The 16,530-nt window shown below is 37.5% G+C and overlaps 1 protein-coding gene across 1 annotated transcript in view; it reads right to left on the reverse strand.

Moving 5' to 3' along the window:
* SFXN5 (sideroflexin 5) overlaps positions 1-16,530 on the reverse strand; it is a 923,442-nt gene that overhangs the window by 576,288 nt on the left and 330,624 nt on the right. Inside the window, exon 6 of the mRNA XM_053704357.1 lies at positions 3,636-3,661. Within this exon, the coding sequence (XP_053560332.1) occupies positions 3,636-3,661 (26 nt within the window). The remainder of the gene's footprint in view (positions 1-3,635; positions 3,662-16,530) is intronic.

Raw genomic sequence — 16,530 nt, forward strand, 5'->3', positions numbered from 1 at the left:
AGAAGCGACCCCAGAACCTTCGTAAAAATTCTTGGGGCTGTAGCTAACCCAAAGGGAAGAGCTACAAACTGGTAATGCCTGTCTAGGAAGGCAAACCTGAGAAACCGATGATGATCTTTGTGTATCGGAATGTGAAGATAAGCATCCTTTAAATCCACTGAAGTCATGTATTGACCCTTCTGGATCATAGGTAGGATGGTACGAATAGTCTCCATCTTGATCTGAAGGTTCCCTCTTTTTTGGGAACCACAAACAGATTTGAGTAAAATCCCTGTCCCTGTTCCTCCTTTGGAACTGGATGGATCACTCCCATAACTAGGAGGTCTTGTACACAGTGTAAGAATGCCTCTCTCTTTATCTGGTTTGCAGATAATTGTGAAAGGTGAAATCTCCCTTTTGGGGGGGAAGCCTTGAAGTCCAGAAGATATCCCTGGGATATAATTTCCAACGCCCAGGGATCCTGGACATCTCTTGCCCACGCCTGGGCGAAGAGCGAAAGTCTGCCCCCTACTAGATCCGTTACCGGATAGGGGGCCGTTCCTTCATGCTGTCTTAGAGGCAGCAGCAGGCTTTTTGGCCTGCTTACCCTTGTTCCAGGTCTGGTTAGGTCTCCAGACCGTCTTGGACTGAGCAAAAGTTCCCTCTTGTTTTGCATTAGAGGAAGTTGATGCCGCACTTGCCTTGAAGTTTCGAAAGGCTAGAAAATTAGACTGTTTGGCCCTTGATTTGGACCTATCCTGAGGAAGGGCATGACCTTTTCCTCCAGTGATATCAGCAATAATCTCCTTCAAACCAGGCCCAAATAGGGTCTGCCCCTTGAAGGGAATGTTAAGCAGCTTAGATTTTGAAGTAACGTCAGCTGACCATGATTTAAGCCATAGCGCTCTGCACGCCTGGATAGCAAAACCAGAATTCTTAGCCGTTAGTTTAGTCAAATGAACAATGGCATCAGAAACAAAAGAATTGGCTAGCTTAAGTGCTCTAAGCTTGTCAAGTATGTCATCCAATGGAGTCGCTACCTGTAAAGCCTCTTCCAGAGACTCAAACCAGAACGCCGCAGCAGCAGTGACAGGAGCAATGCATGCACGGGGCTGTAGGATAAAACCTTGTTGAATAAACATTTTCTTAAGGTAACCCTCTAACTTTTTATCCATTGGATCTAAGAAAGCACAACTGTCCTCGACAGGGATAGTAGTACGCTTTGCTAGAGTAGAAACTGCTCCCTCCACTGTCTGCCATAAGTCCCGTGTGGTGGCGTCTATTGGAAACATTTTTCTAAAAATAGGAGGGGGAGAGAACAGCACACCTGGTCTATCCCATTCCTTAGTAATAATTTCTGTAAACCTATTAGGTATTGGAAAAACATCAGTGCACACCGGCACCGCATAGTATTTATCCAGTCTACATAATTTCTCTGGCACTGCAATTGTATCACAGTCATTCAGAGCAGCTAAAACCTCCCTGAGTAACAGGCGGAGGTGTTCAAGCTTAAATTTAAATGTAGAGATATCAGAATCAGGTTGCATCATCTTCCCTGAGTCAGAAACATCACCCACAGAAAGAAACTCTCCTTCTTCAGCTTCTGCATATTGTGAGGCAGTATCAGACATAGCTCTTAAAGCGTCAGTATGCTCTGTATTTTTCGTCTAACTCCAGAGCTATCTCGCTTTCCTCTAAATTCAGGTAGTCTGGCTAATACCGCTGACAGTGTATTATCCATGACTGCCGCCATGTCTTGTAAACTAAACGCTATGAGCGCCCTAGATGTACTTGGCGCCATTTGAGCGTGAGTCCCTTGAGCGGGAGTCAAAGGATCTGACACGTGGGGAGAGTTAGTCGGCATAACTTCCCCCACATCAGATTCCTCTGGTGATAAATTTTTTAAAGACAGAATATGATCTTTATTGCTTAAAGTGAAATCAGTACATTTGGTACACATTCTAAGAGGGGGTTCCACAATGGCTTTTAAACATAATGAACAAGGAGTTTCCTCTATGTCAGACATGTTTGTACAGACTAGCAATGAGACTAGCAAGCTTGGAAAACACTTTAAATCAAGTTAACAAGCAAATATAAGAAACGGTACTGTGCCTTTAAGAGAAACAAATTTTGTCAGAATTTGAAAAACAGTGAAAAAAGGCAGTAAATCAAACGAAATTTTTACAGTGTGTATAATAAGCTAACAGAGCATTGCACCCACTTGCAAATGGATGATTAACCCCTTAGTTCAAAAAACGGATCAAAAAAACGATATAGACGTTTTTTAACAGTCACACCAAACTGCCACAGCCTTGCTGTGGGCCTACCTTCCCCAACAAACGATTTTGGAAAGCCTAAGAGCACTTTAGAGATGTCCTATAGCATTCAGGGGACTCCTGGAGGAAGCTGGATGTCTCAGTCTGTAAAAGTTACTGCGCAAAAAAACGCTAAATTAGGCCCCTCCCACTCATAGTAACACAGTGGAAAGCCTCTGGAAACTGTTTCTATGCAAATTAAAGCCAGCCATGTGGAAAAAACTAGGCCCCAATAAAGTTTTATCACCAAAGTATATATAAAAACGTTTAAACATGCCAGCAAACGTTTTATATTGTAAATATAAAAGAGTATTACCTCAGAAAGTAAGCATGATACTAGTCGCTATTAAATCACTGTATTCAGGCTTACCTTACATAAATTTGGTATCAGCAGCATTTTCTAGCCTTCACATCTTCTAGAAAAATCTTAACTGCACATACCTCATAGCAGGATAACCTGCACGCCATTCCCCCGCTGAAGTTATCTCTCTCTTCAGTCATGTGTGAGAACAGCAATGGATCTTAGTTACAACCTGCTAAGATCATAGAAATCACAGGCAGATTCTTCTATTTTTCTGCCTGGAACAAAATAGTACAACTCCGGTACCATTTAAAAATAATAAACTCTTGATTGAAGCAAAATAACAGCTACATTTCACCACTTCTCTCTTACTACCTCCATGCTTGTTGAGAGTTGCAAGAGAATGACTGGGTATGGCAGTTAGGGGAGGAGCTATATAGACAGCTCTGCTGTGGGTGTCCTCTTGCAACTTCCTGTTGGGAATGAGAATATCCCACAAGTAATGGATGATCCGTGGACTGGATACACCTTACAAGAGAAACAGCAGTTATGAAGCAGCGGTCACAAAGACCGCTGCTCCATAACCTGTCCGTCTGCTCTGATGAGGCGAACAGGAATCGCCGGAAATCAACCCGATCGTGTACTATCGGATTGATTGACACCTCCTTGCTGGCGGCCCATTGGCCGCGAGTCTGCAGGGGGCGGCATTGCACCGGCAGCTCTTGTCAGCTGCTGGTGTAATGCTGAATACGGAGAGCGTATTTCTCTCCGCATTCTGCAATGTCTGTCGGACCTGATCTGCACTGTCGGATCAGGTCCGACAGACATTTGATAATTCGGCCTCTAGATGTATAGGTTTGTGGTATCACCGGTACTTAGGTCTAGACCGCTCCCCCTTTGCTAGGCAATTAGGTTGTATAAAATGTGCAGAAGCTGTGACAGAGCATATGACAATATGAGATAATGCATTTCTGAGCGTACAGAACATCTTCACTGGGGTTGTATATAAATGTGCTATCTAGTAGAGCTTGCATACTTACTATTGGGGTCCCAAAGGGAACGTAACCTATGAAATAAGGAACAAAAGGTTTAGAGGCAAACATGGTGTGTGCTGATAGGATACAAATTAATTCCATTGTTATTAATAACAGTTTCTATAACCAAAGCTGACTTGTAATTCTATTTTTCATATTTCTATTAATTAGAATTAACAAATATTATCAACATTTATTTTTATTTGTGCCTAGCAAACATCTGATATAAAATCAAAGTTTTAAAGTAAACCTCAAACTTATAGGCACAGATATAATTATATACATAGTAGTAACATAGTAGATGAGGTTGAAAAAAGACTGAAGTCCATCCAGTTCAACCTATACAAATCTTAATATACTTACAATAAAAGCTCCAGCTCAGCTTAAATTAATCTCATTAAAAAAGATGACCCGTTTAACATAAGCAATCATATCCCTGAATTCTGTTTCTAGAGAGAAATGTATTTAAACCATTTTTAAATGTATTTAAGGTATTGGCATTTACTACCTACTTAGGTAATGAATTCCACAATTTTATTGCTCTTACAGTGAAAACAAGTTTATGCTGCAGAAGAAAGTATCATAATCTGAGAAAATTAATTCTATCTAATATGTACCATTGTTATAGGAAGGGGAGGAATATACTAGAACACAAAACACAGACAAAGCATTTGAAATGATACATTAGCAAGTGTAGACAAATAAAACAACAGTAGCGCCTTTACAGAAATACAAATGTGATGTTATGATTTAGGATTAGCCATGTGCATTCGGCACTAGTTTATAAAAATATCAGAATTTGCACAGTTGTGTTGTATTATTATAGAAATAAACTCAGCTCCAAAAACATCAGAATGCTGTTACCTGTGGCCCTAATCCTTTTATAAAAACAAATGCCGAATGCACATGGCTATTTAGGATCACAGAAACTATTTACAGTGTAGAGATAACTAAGAAGAGTGCAATTTAAAAGAAAAAAAAACTTTCCAATGTACTTCTTAACAAATGAGCTTTGTTCTCTTTGAATCCGTTGTGAAAATTTAACACAATATTTTCATATGCACACTTTCTGAGGAACCAGCTCCTACTGAGCATGTGCAAGAGTTCACAGGGCAAGATTACATATGTGGTATTTTTCAGCGCAACTACTAAAACTCACGTCGCCCGTACGTTCACCTCGCACATCGGGTGAATCACAAAACACGCGCCGCCATATGATAAACTGCCGTAAGTCAGAAAAACTGGTGAGGTTCAGAAATGTGCACAACTACACATTTCTGGCGTCACCAGTAATGGACGCCAGTATATCATATTGCACCTGCAACTAAAAAATTAAAAATATTGAATTCACACGTAAAAATCTAAACCGGACAAAAAAAATAAATAAACCGACAAGTCAAAACGCAATTCCAAACCCCTAAACCGCTATCCCCCCACATTGCAATCAATAATAAAATGTATTAACCAATAAACTGCCATCCCCCCACAACGCAAAATAAACCTATTAACCCCTAAACCATCACCCCCGACAATGCAAACTACTTTATAAACCGATAAACCACTAAAACGCCACCCCCCACAACGCAAACTACCTAATTAACCTATTAACCCATAATCCACCAACCCCACAACACAAACACCTAATTAACCTATTAAAACCTAAGCTGTCAACCCCCCACAATGCAAAGTATCTAAAAAAAAACATATTAACCCCTAAACCGCCATCCCCCCACATCGCAATCAATAATAAAATGTATTAGCCCCTAAACTGCCATCCCCCCACAACACAAAATAAACCTATTAACCCCTAAACCGCCACCTCGACAATGCAAACTACTTTATAAACCTATTAACCCCTAAACTGCCACCCTCACAATGCAAACTACCTAATTAACCAATTAACCCCTAATCCACCACCCCCCACAACACAAACACCTAATTAACCTATTAACACCTAAACTGCCAACCCCCCACAATGCAAAGTATCTAATTAAACTATTAACCCCTAAACCACCATTCCCTCACAATGCAAAGTATTAAACTAATAACTACGACCCCCTGTGCTGTGGCTAGTAAGGATAATTTGGGGAAAAATATCTTCCTTTTTTACATAGAAATGTATTTTCTAGTCAGTTTTTTACAGTTATACTGCATCCCTTTCAAGTGATTCAGCATGTGGGTAACATGTCCCTTTAAGTAATGATACACTATATCTGTGCCAATAAATAACAGCGGCTCTACATGTTCCACCCATATTACAACACAAAACACAATTACGCTTTGCATTTTGTACTTATTTTATAAGTAGGAATTTCTGTGTTTTTTGCACATCCAGTGTAATTAAATTACGATTTACTCGGTGCAGATTTAATACAATTTACCTAAGTAATTTGCATACAAATTTTACATTCTTGATAAAATACGATTTTTGGTGAACAATTTTGTTACGATTTTTGACGCACCTTAACAATACAGTTTTTTGAGTATTTTTGTGTGAATGGTTCAACTATTGGTCTTCTATGATTTTTAAATTACGATTCTCATTCTGCACTTTTGTAATGTGTGCATCTCCCATACGAAAATGTAGTATGCGCCCCATAGCAAAACAACCTGTTTTCACTGTAAAAATGGCTTATTTGAATTTAACATTCTTAAAGCGACAGTCTACTCCCGAATTGTTATTGTATAAAAAGATAGACAATCCCTTTATTACCCATTTCCCAGTGTTGCATAACCAACATGGTTATAATAATACACTTTTTACCTCTGTGATTACCTTGTATCTAAGTCTCTGCAGATTGCCCCCTTATCTCAGTTCTTTTGACAGACATGTATTTTAGCCAATCAGTACCCACTCATAAGTAACTCAAGGGCTTAGAAATGAGCCTACCTAGGTTTAGCTTTCAACAAAGAATACCAAGATACAAAGCAAATTTGACGATAAAAGTAAATTGGAAAGTTGTTTAAAATTACATGCCCTATCTGAAACATGAAAGTGTTATTTTGACTAGACTATCCCTTTAAATATTCTCACATGGGCAAAAATTTGGCATTCGAACTATAAGTGTAAACCAAATAGGCAGCAACATTCGGCTACTTTTGGAACTGGATTTATAAGTGTTAAAGTGCAAAATATAAATAACTATCGGCTACATTACGAGTTTTACGGTACACCTATTGATAGGGGCTGAGAAAGCAAAAAAGAGATGACACCCCCCCCGCATATGATCACTCTGATTACACAAACAGGAGCCAGCAGAATTCTGTAGAATTCAGTCTACATCTGACACTCTGGGGCTTGGTTAGGAGTCTGAAAATCAGCACAATGTTTTAAAAAAATAAGCAAAACTATAGATTGTTACAAAAACACTCCCAGATGGGCTAAATTAATGGATCATCTACAAAACATTTATGCAAAGAAAAAACTAATGTACATTGTCCCTTTTAGAGAATGTTTAGAGCAGTTAATCCGGGAGGTTAAAGGGACACTAAACCCACATTTTTTCTTTCAGACAGAGCATGCAATTTTAAGCAACTTTTTAATTTACTCCAATTATCACATTTTTTTCATTTTCTTGCTATCTTTATTTAAAAATCAGAAATCTAAAGCGTAGGAGACGGCTCATTTTAGGTTCAGCATCTGGGTAGTGCTTGCTTATTGGTGGTTTCATTTAGCCACCAATTTGCAAGCGTAACCCAGGTTCTGAACCAAAAATGGGCCGGCTCCTAAGCTTTACATCCCTGCTTTGGATTTAATATCCCTTTAAGCCCTTTAAGTCATTTATAATAAAATAATAGAAGTTGAAAACAGAGTTTCAGATATTGAGGATAAATAAATTACCCATAATTCTAAGATTGAACATCTGACTAAAGTAGGAAAAGAATTGGTCTAGGAGGAGTAATGTAAGAATGATACAGCTAACGGAATCTCCAGAATTGAGATAATTAATTTTGTTTCTGTGCAAAGGCCTAATAAGGGCTAGATTACAAGTGGAGCACTATCTTAAAGTGCGCGTTAAATAACCAGCCATTACAAGTGGCTGGTTAATGCTCCCGGGAGTTTGCGGTTTCACTTTGCGCAATTAACCAGAGGTCCACAAATAAAGTGGACAGTTCTTTAAACTAAAATAAAAATATGAGCATCCTTATTTTTTTTATTATTAAAAACTGCATGAACCAAATATAAGGGGTTAAAAAGTGAGGGGACTGTGTTATTACTATAAATATATAGGTACTGAATATGCTTATAAACATTTATATTTATGTGTTAATATGTGTATATAAATATATATGTACTAAATATGCTTTTAAACATTTATATTTATGTGTTAATATGTGTATATAAATATATATGTACTGTATATGCTTATATACATTTATATTTATGTGTTAATATGTGTATATAAATATATATGTACTGTATATGCTTATAAACATTTATATTTATGTGTTAATATGTGTATATAAATATATATGTACTGTATATGCTTATATACATTTATATTTATGTGTTAATATGTGTATATAAATATATATGTACTGTATATGCTTATATACATTTATATGTTAATATGTATATATAAATATATATGTACTGTATATGCTTATATACATTTATATTTATGTATTAATATGTGTATATAAATATATATGTACTGTATATGCTTATATACATTTATATTTATGTGTTAATATGTGTATATAAATATATATGTACTGTATATGCTTATATACATTTATATTTATGTGTTAATATGTGTATATATATATATATACTGTATATGCTTATATACATTTATATTTATGTGTTAATATGTGTATATAAATATATATGTACTGTATATGCTTATAAACATTTATATGTATGTGTTAATATGTGTATATAAATATATATGTACTGTATATGCTTATATACATTTATATTTATGTGTTAATATGTGTATATAAATATATATGTACTGTATATGCTTATATACATTAATATTTATGTGTTAATATGTGTATATAAATATATATGTACTGTATATGCTTATAAACATTTATATTTATGCGTTAATATGTGTATATAAATATATATGTACTGTATATGCTTATAAACATTTATATGTATGTGTTAATATGTGTATATAAATATATATGTACTGTATATGCTTATATACATTTATATTTATGTGTTAATATGTGTATATAAATATATATGTACTGTATACAGGGAGTGCAGAATTATTAGGCAAGTTGTATTTTTGAGGATTAATTTTATTATTGAACAACAACCATGTTCTCAATGAACCCACAAAACTCATTAATATCAAAGCTGAATAGTTTTGGAAGTAGTTTTTAGTTTGTTTTTAGTTATAGCTATTTTAGGGGGATATCTGTGTGTGCAGGTGACTATTACTGTGCATAATTATTAGGCAACTTAACAAAAAACAAATATATACCCATTTCAATTATTTATTTTTACCAGTGAAACCAATATAACATCTCAACATTCACAAATATACATTTCTGACATTCAAAAACAAAACAAAAACAAATCAGTGACCAATATAGCCACCTTTCTTTGCAAGGACACTCAAAAGCCTGCCATCCATGGATTCTGTCAGTGTTTTGATCTGTTCACCATCAACATTGCATGCAGCAGCAACCACAGCCTCCCAGACACTGTTCAGAGAGGTGTACTGTTTTCCCTCCTTGTAAATCTCACATTTGATGATGGACCACAGGTTCTCAATGGGGTTCAGATCAGGTGAACAAGGAGGCCATGTCATTAGATTTTCTTCTTTTATACCCTTTCTTGCCAGCCACGCTGTGGAGTACTTGGATGCGTGTGATGGAGCATTGTCCTGCATGAAAATCATGTTTTTCTTGAAGGATGCAGACTTCTTCCTGTACCACTGCTTGAGCTTGACTCCATCCTCAACCCGAAAAGGCCCCACAAGCTCATCTTTGATGATACCAGCCCAAACCAGTACTCCACCTCCACCTTGCTGGCGTCTGAGTCGGACTGGAGCTCTCTGCCCTTTACCAATCCAGCCACGGGCCCATCCATCTGGCCCATCAAGACTCACTCTCATTTCATCAGTCCATAAAACCTTAGAAAAATCAGTCTTGAGATATTTCTTGGCCCAGTCTTGACGTTTCAGCTTGTGTGTCTTGTTCAGTGGTGGTCGTCTTTCAGCCTTTCTTACCTTGGCCATGTCTCTGAGTATTGCACACCTTGTGCTTTTGGGCACTCCAGTGATGTTGCAGCTCTGAAATATGGCCAAACTGGTGGCAAGTGGCATCTTGGCAGCTGCACGCTTGACTTTTCTCAGTTCATGGGCAGTTATTTTGTGCCTTGGTTTTTCCACACGCTTCTTGCGACCCTGTTGACTATTTTGAATGAAACGCTTGATTGTTCGATGATCACGCTTCAGAAGCTTTGCAATTTTAAGAGTGCTGCATCCCTCTGCAAGATATCTCACTATTTTTGACTTTTCTGAGCCTGTCAAGTCCTTCTTTTGACCCATTTTGCCAAAGGAAAGGAAGTTGCCTAATAATTATGCACACCTGATATAGGGTGTTGATGTCATTAGACCACACCCCTTCTCATTACAGAGATGCACATCACCGAATATGCTTAATTGGTAGTAGGCTTTCGAGCCTATACAGCTTGGAGTAAGACAACATGCATAAAGAGGATGATGTGGTCAAAATACTCATTTGCCTAATAATTCTGCACTCCCTGTATGCGTATAAACATTTATATTTATGTGTTAATATGTGTATATAAATATATATGTACTGTATATGCTTATAAACATTTATATTTTAATATGTGTATATAAATATATATGTACTGTATATGCTTATATACATTTATATTTATGTGTTAATATGTGTATATAAATATATATGTACTGTATATGCTTATATACATTTATATTTATGTGTTAATATGTGTATATAAATATATATGTACTGAATATGCTTATATACATTTATATTTATGTGTTAATATGTGTATATAAATATATATGTATTGAATATGCTTATATACATTTATATTTATGTGTTAATATGTGTATATAAATATATATTTTTATTTTGCTGTCCAACAATGCGCGACTTACCCCCTTTGCTGCGCTAGGTGCTTTGCTGTGTCTAACGGCATGAGAACGAGGCTCCCATTGGAGCCCATGGAAGCGCGCTCTCTTGAGCGCAAGGCTTCCAAGCAATGCAAACGCGAGGACGCTGTGCATAACTTTTAATACCAGCGCACATTTACGTGCGCTGGTATTACTGAGTGGAGCCCAAATATTGCTCTCGCAAAAGCGCAATATTGCGCTCCACTTGTCATCTAACCTTAAATTAGGTATTAATTTAGATACAGCTTTGCAGATCGAAAGAGTACATAGATTAGGAAGAGAGAGAAAAAATAGTGATGTTACTATGGTCCTCTAGACCAATTATAGCTAAATTGTTAAACTTTCAGGACAAGGTCAAGGTATTAACGTACCAGTAAATACAGTAGATGTGCATGGGATGATAAAAAGACAATGCAATAGCACTTAGTCTGAGCTTTAACCCCTTAACGACACGAGTCGTACAGGGTACGTCGCACACAACCTGGTCTTTAAAGACCAGCGACGTACCCTGTACAACTTTGGGGATTAAAGCGGCTGGAAGCGATCCTGATCAGTTCCAGCCGCTTTACGGTTATTGCAGTGATGCCTCGATATCGAGGCATCCTGCAATAACATTTTTCCCCCATCCGATGCAGAGAGAGCCACTCTGTGGCCCTCTCTGCACCGGCATCGATGGCCGCAATCGTTGGTGGGTGGGAGCTGACCGTGGGAGGCGGGTGGGCGGCCATCGGTGACAAATTGAAGAGAGAGGGGGGCGGGATCGGGGACGGGGTTGTTGGGCGCGCTCACGGGAGCGCGCGCATGTACGGGGGCCGGTGGGTGGGCGCGTGCACGGGGAGGGAGCGGGTGGGAACCGCTACACTACAGCAAAATAATTATATAAGACTGGCAGTAAGGGGGGATACAATCCCCAACAAAAATAAATCTAAGGGATCTGGGAGCGGGTGGGGGATTTGTCTGGGGGGGGGGAAAGCTACACTACAGAAAAAATGGGGAAAAAATTTAAAAAAAACTAAAAAAAAACCATTTGTATTTGCAAACAGGGTACTGGCAGACAGCTGCCAGTACCCACGATGGCTCCCAGTAAGGTAGAGGTGGAGGGTTAGAGAGCTGTTTGGGGGGGAATCAGGGAGGTTGGGGGCTAAGGGGGGATCCTACACAGCTGCATATGTAAATATGCTTTACAATTTGTTTTAAAATTTTAAATATACCTTTTATTTTTGTACTGGCAGACTTTCTGCCAGTACTTAAGATGGCGGGGACAATTGTGGGATGGGGGAGGGAAGAGAGCTATTTGGGAGAGATCCTGGGGTGTGATGTGTCAGGTGGGAGGCTGATCTCTACACTAAAGCTAAAATTAACCCTGCAAGCTCCCTACAAATGACCTAATTAACCCCTGCACTGCTGGGCATAATACACGTGTGGTGCGCAGCGGCATTTAGCGGCCTTATAATTACCAAAAAGCAACGCCAAAGCCATATATGTCTGCTATTTCTGAACAAAGGGGATCCCAGAGAAGCATTTACAATCATTTATGCCATACTTGCAAAAGTTGTTTGTAAATAATTTCAGTGAGAAACCTAAAATTGTGAAAAATTTTACTTTTTTTTTAATTTGATCGCATTTAGCGGTGAAATGGTAGCATGAAATATACCAAGATGGGCCTAGATCAATACTTGGGGTTGTCTACTACACTACACTAAAGCTAAAATTAACCCTAGATGCTCCCTACATGCTCCCTAATTAACCCCTTCACTGCTGGGCATAATACACGTGTGATGCGCAGTGGCATTTAGCGGCCTTCTAATTACCAAAAAGCAACGCCAAAGTCATATATTTCTGCTATTTTTGAACAAAGGGGATCCCAGAGAAGCATTTACAACCATTTATGCCATAATTGCACAAGTTGTTTGTAAATAATTTCAGTGAGAAACCTAAAGTTTGTGAAAATATTTGGGAAAAAGTGAACAATTTTTTTTATTTGATTGCATTTGGTGGTGAAATGGTGGCATGAAATATACCAAAATGGACCTAGATCAATACTTTGGGATGTCTTCTAAAAAAAAATATGTACATGTCAAGGGTTAATCAGGGATTCCTGACAGATATCAGTGTCCCAATGTAACTAGCGCTAATTTTGAAAAAAAAAATGGTTTGGAAATAGCAAAGTGCTACTTGTATTTATGGCCCTATAACTTGCAAAAAAAAACAAAGAACATGTAAACATTGGGTATTTCTAAACTCAGGACAAAATTTAGAAACTATTTAGCATGGGTGTTTTTTGGTTGTTGTAGATGTGTAACAGATTGTGGGGGTCAAAGTTAGAAAAAGTGTGTTTTTTTCCATTTTTTCCTAATATTTTATCATTTTTTTAAAGTAAATGATAAGATATGATGAAAATAATGGTATCTTTAGAAAGTCCATTTAATGGCGAGAAAAACGGTATATAATATGTATGGGTACAGTAAATGAGTAAGAGTAAAATTACAGCTAAACACAAACACCGCAGAAATTTAAAAATAGCCCTGGTCCTTCAGGGAAAGAAATTGAAAAATGGCCGTGTCCTTAAGGGGTTAAATGAGTAGTAGATTGTCTTTCTAACAAATTTCAGTTATGTCTATTTCCACTCTCCCTGTATCATGTGACAGCCATCAGCCAATCACAAATGCATATACGTATATTCTGGGAACTCTTGCACATGCTCATTAGGAGCTGTGACTCAAAAAGTGTAAATATAAAAAGAAGAATGTACACCTTTTGTTAATGGAAGTACATTGGAAAGCTGTTTAAAATTAAATGCTCTATATGAATTTAATTTTAACTTGAGTGTCCCTTTAAGGACTTATAGGAACTTGCAAAGTGATGCAATGATAAATGATTGAAAAATGTTATTTTCCAGAATTTCTCAGTTGAAACGTCTAAAAAGAGAAAATAACTCCCGTTTGTACAACATTTTTAAAGGAATTATAAAATACAATGCTTGGTTAAAAGTACAATTTAAAGAGGGAATTAAAACCTTTGGTTCGATTGAGGAAATTCATACTTATTTGTTAAACAAGTAATTATTTCTCTTTTATAATAAAATATATTGTTTTTTCTTTTTTATTCTTAAAGGGGACACTGAACCCAAATTTTTTTCTTTCGTGATTCAGATAGAGCATGAAATTTTAAGCAACTTTCTAATTTACTCCTATTATCAAATTTTCTTCATTCTCTTGGTATCTTTATTTGAAATGCAAGAATGAAAGTTTAGATTCCGGCCCATTTTTGGTGAACAACCAACCCATTGGTGGATACAATCATCCACCAATAAAAAAGTGCTGTCCAGAGGTCTGAACCAAAAAAAACGTAGATGTCTTCTTTTTTACATAAAGATAGCAAGAGAACGAAGAAAAATTGATAATAGGAGTAAATTAGAAAGTTGCTTAAAATGGCATGCTCTATCTGAATCACGAAAGAATAAATGTGGGTTCAGTGTCCCTTTAAATCCTAAACTTTTATGATGGAAGGAAGTATTGATGGTCTCAGTGAAAGGTCTTTTTATTTTCTCTCTTTCTTCTTTTCTTCCAATCCCCCTCGTCTGAACTAGCAGAAGACATTTTATCCCTATTACATTTAATGTTTTTTTTTTCATTTCTGATTAAGCTTAGCGTTATTTCAGTATTTTTGGGAATGTGGGTGGTGTCACCTCCCCCAATCAAGTCGAATGAAGGGTGTGGCAGTTCTTTTTAATACACAATTTACATTATAAAAGTCATGAATATGAATTAGATATTATTATTATTATCAGTTATAGTCAAGGTAGATATATATTTGTCAAAATTGAATGCAATAAGCGATATGTCCTTTTGGGGAATGTTTATGCACTTAACAATTTTGACAAACAATAAATACAGATTAAACTGTTAAGATATGATAATTGTAAAAAAATATAAGCAGGAGATTTTAATATGACCCCACAAGCTGCATTGGACAGGCTAAGGAACCCCTGCTCTAGTTTGGCTCTGTGCCACTCCAAAAGAGAAAATAAACTGTTTAAATCTATTATGTATAATCTGAAATTAAAAGATATATGGAGAGTTAGGAACCCAGATGTAAGAAACTTTTCCTGCGTTTTAATTTCAGCACCTCTTATTAACAGTGTGGAGGAATGTGATATTAGACCAATCACATTATCCGACCATGCTGCAATAAGTTTAACGTTAACTGGAGTATTACAACGTGACACTGGAACATGTCCAAACTTTCCAAGATATCTATTCAATAATGGGGATTTTAACTCTCTTTTTTTTTTTTTAAACAGATCTTGGTGTATTATGAAAATGACAACTCTTATAAAAACAGACCAGAAATATTCTGGAAAACCTTTAAAGCAGTAATTAGAGGAGAGGCGATAGCCTATATAAATAGAATAAGAAAAAACAACAGTTAGCAAACCAATTAAGTAATAGTTTCAATTGGTTTATTAATGACCTAAATTATACTGGGAAAGACACCATAAGAAGGAAAGAGACACCTATTAATACCTCAAAAATCTTTATGTGAGCAAAAAAGAGATAATACAGGGAGTGCAGAATTATTAGGCAAATGAGTATTTTGACCACATCATCCTCTTTATGCATGTTGTCTTACTCCAAGCTGTATAGGCTCGAAAGCCTACTACCAATTAAGCATATTAGGTGATGTGCATCTCTGTAATGAGAAGGGGTGTGGTCTAATGACATCAACACCCTATATCAGGTGTGCATAATTATTAGGCAACTTCCTTTCCTTTGGCAAAATGGGTCAAAAGAAGGACTTGACAGGCTCAGAAAAGTAAAAAATAGTGAGATATCTTGCAGAGGGATGCAGCACTCTTAAAATTGCAAAGCTTCTGAAGCGTGATCATCGAACAATCAAGCGTTTCATTCAAAATAGTCAACAGGGTCGCAAGAAGCGTGTGGAAAAACCAAGGCGCAAAATAACTGCCCATGAACTGAGAAAAGTCAAGCGTGCAGCTGCCAAGATGCCACTTGCCACCAGTTTGGCCATATTTCAGAGCTGCAACATCACTGGAGTGCCCAAAAGCACAAGGTGTGCAATACTCAGAGACATGGCCAAGGTAAGAAAGGCTGAAAGACGACCACCACTGAACAAGACACACAAGCTGAAACGTCAAGACTGGGCCAAGAAATATCTCAAGACTGATTTTTCTAAGGTTTTATGGACTGATGAAATGAGAGTGAGTCTTGATGGGCCAGATGGATGGGCCCGTGGCTGGATTGGTAAAGGGCAGAGAGCTCCAGTCCAACTCAGACACCAGCAAGGTGGAGGTGGAGTACTGGTTTGGGCTGGTATCATCAAAGATGAGCTTGTGGGGCCTTTTCGGGTTGAGGATGGAGTCAAGCTCAACTCCCAGTCCTACTGCCAGTTTCTGGAAGACACCTTCTTCAAGCAGTGGCACAGGAAGAAGTCTGCATCCTTCAAGAAAAACATGATTTTCATGCAGGACAATGCTCCATCACACGCGTCCAAGTACTCCACAGCGTGGCTGGCAAGAAAGGGTATAAAAGAAGAAAATCTAATGACATGGCCTCCTTGTTCACCTGATCTGAACCCCATTGAGAACCTGTGGTCCATCATCAAATGTGAGATTTACAAGGAGGGAAAACAGTACACCTCTCTGAACAGTATCTGGGAGGCTGTGGTTGCTGCTGCACGCAATGTTGATGGTGAACAGATCAAAACACTGACAGAATCCATGGATGGCAGGCTTTTGAGTGTCCTTGCAA

This window comes from Bombina bombina, chromosome 2 (assembly GCF_027579735.1).
Source record: "Bombina bombina isolate aBomBom1 chromosome 2, aBomBom1.pri, whole genome shotgun sequence".
NCBI lineage: Eukaryota > Metazoa > Chordata > Amphibia > Anura > Bombinatoridae > Bombina > Bombina bombina.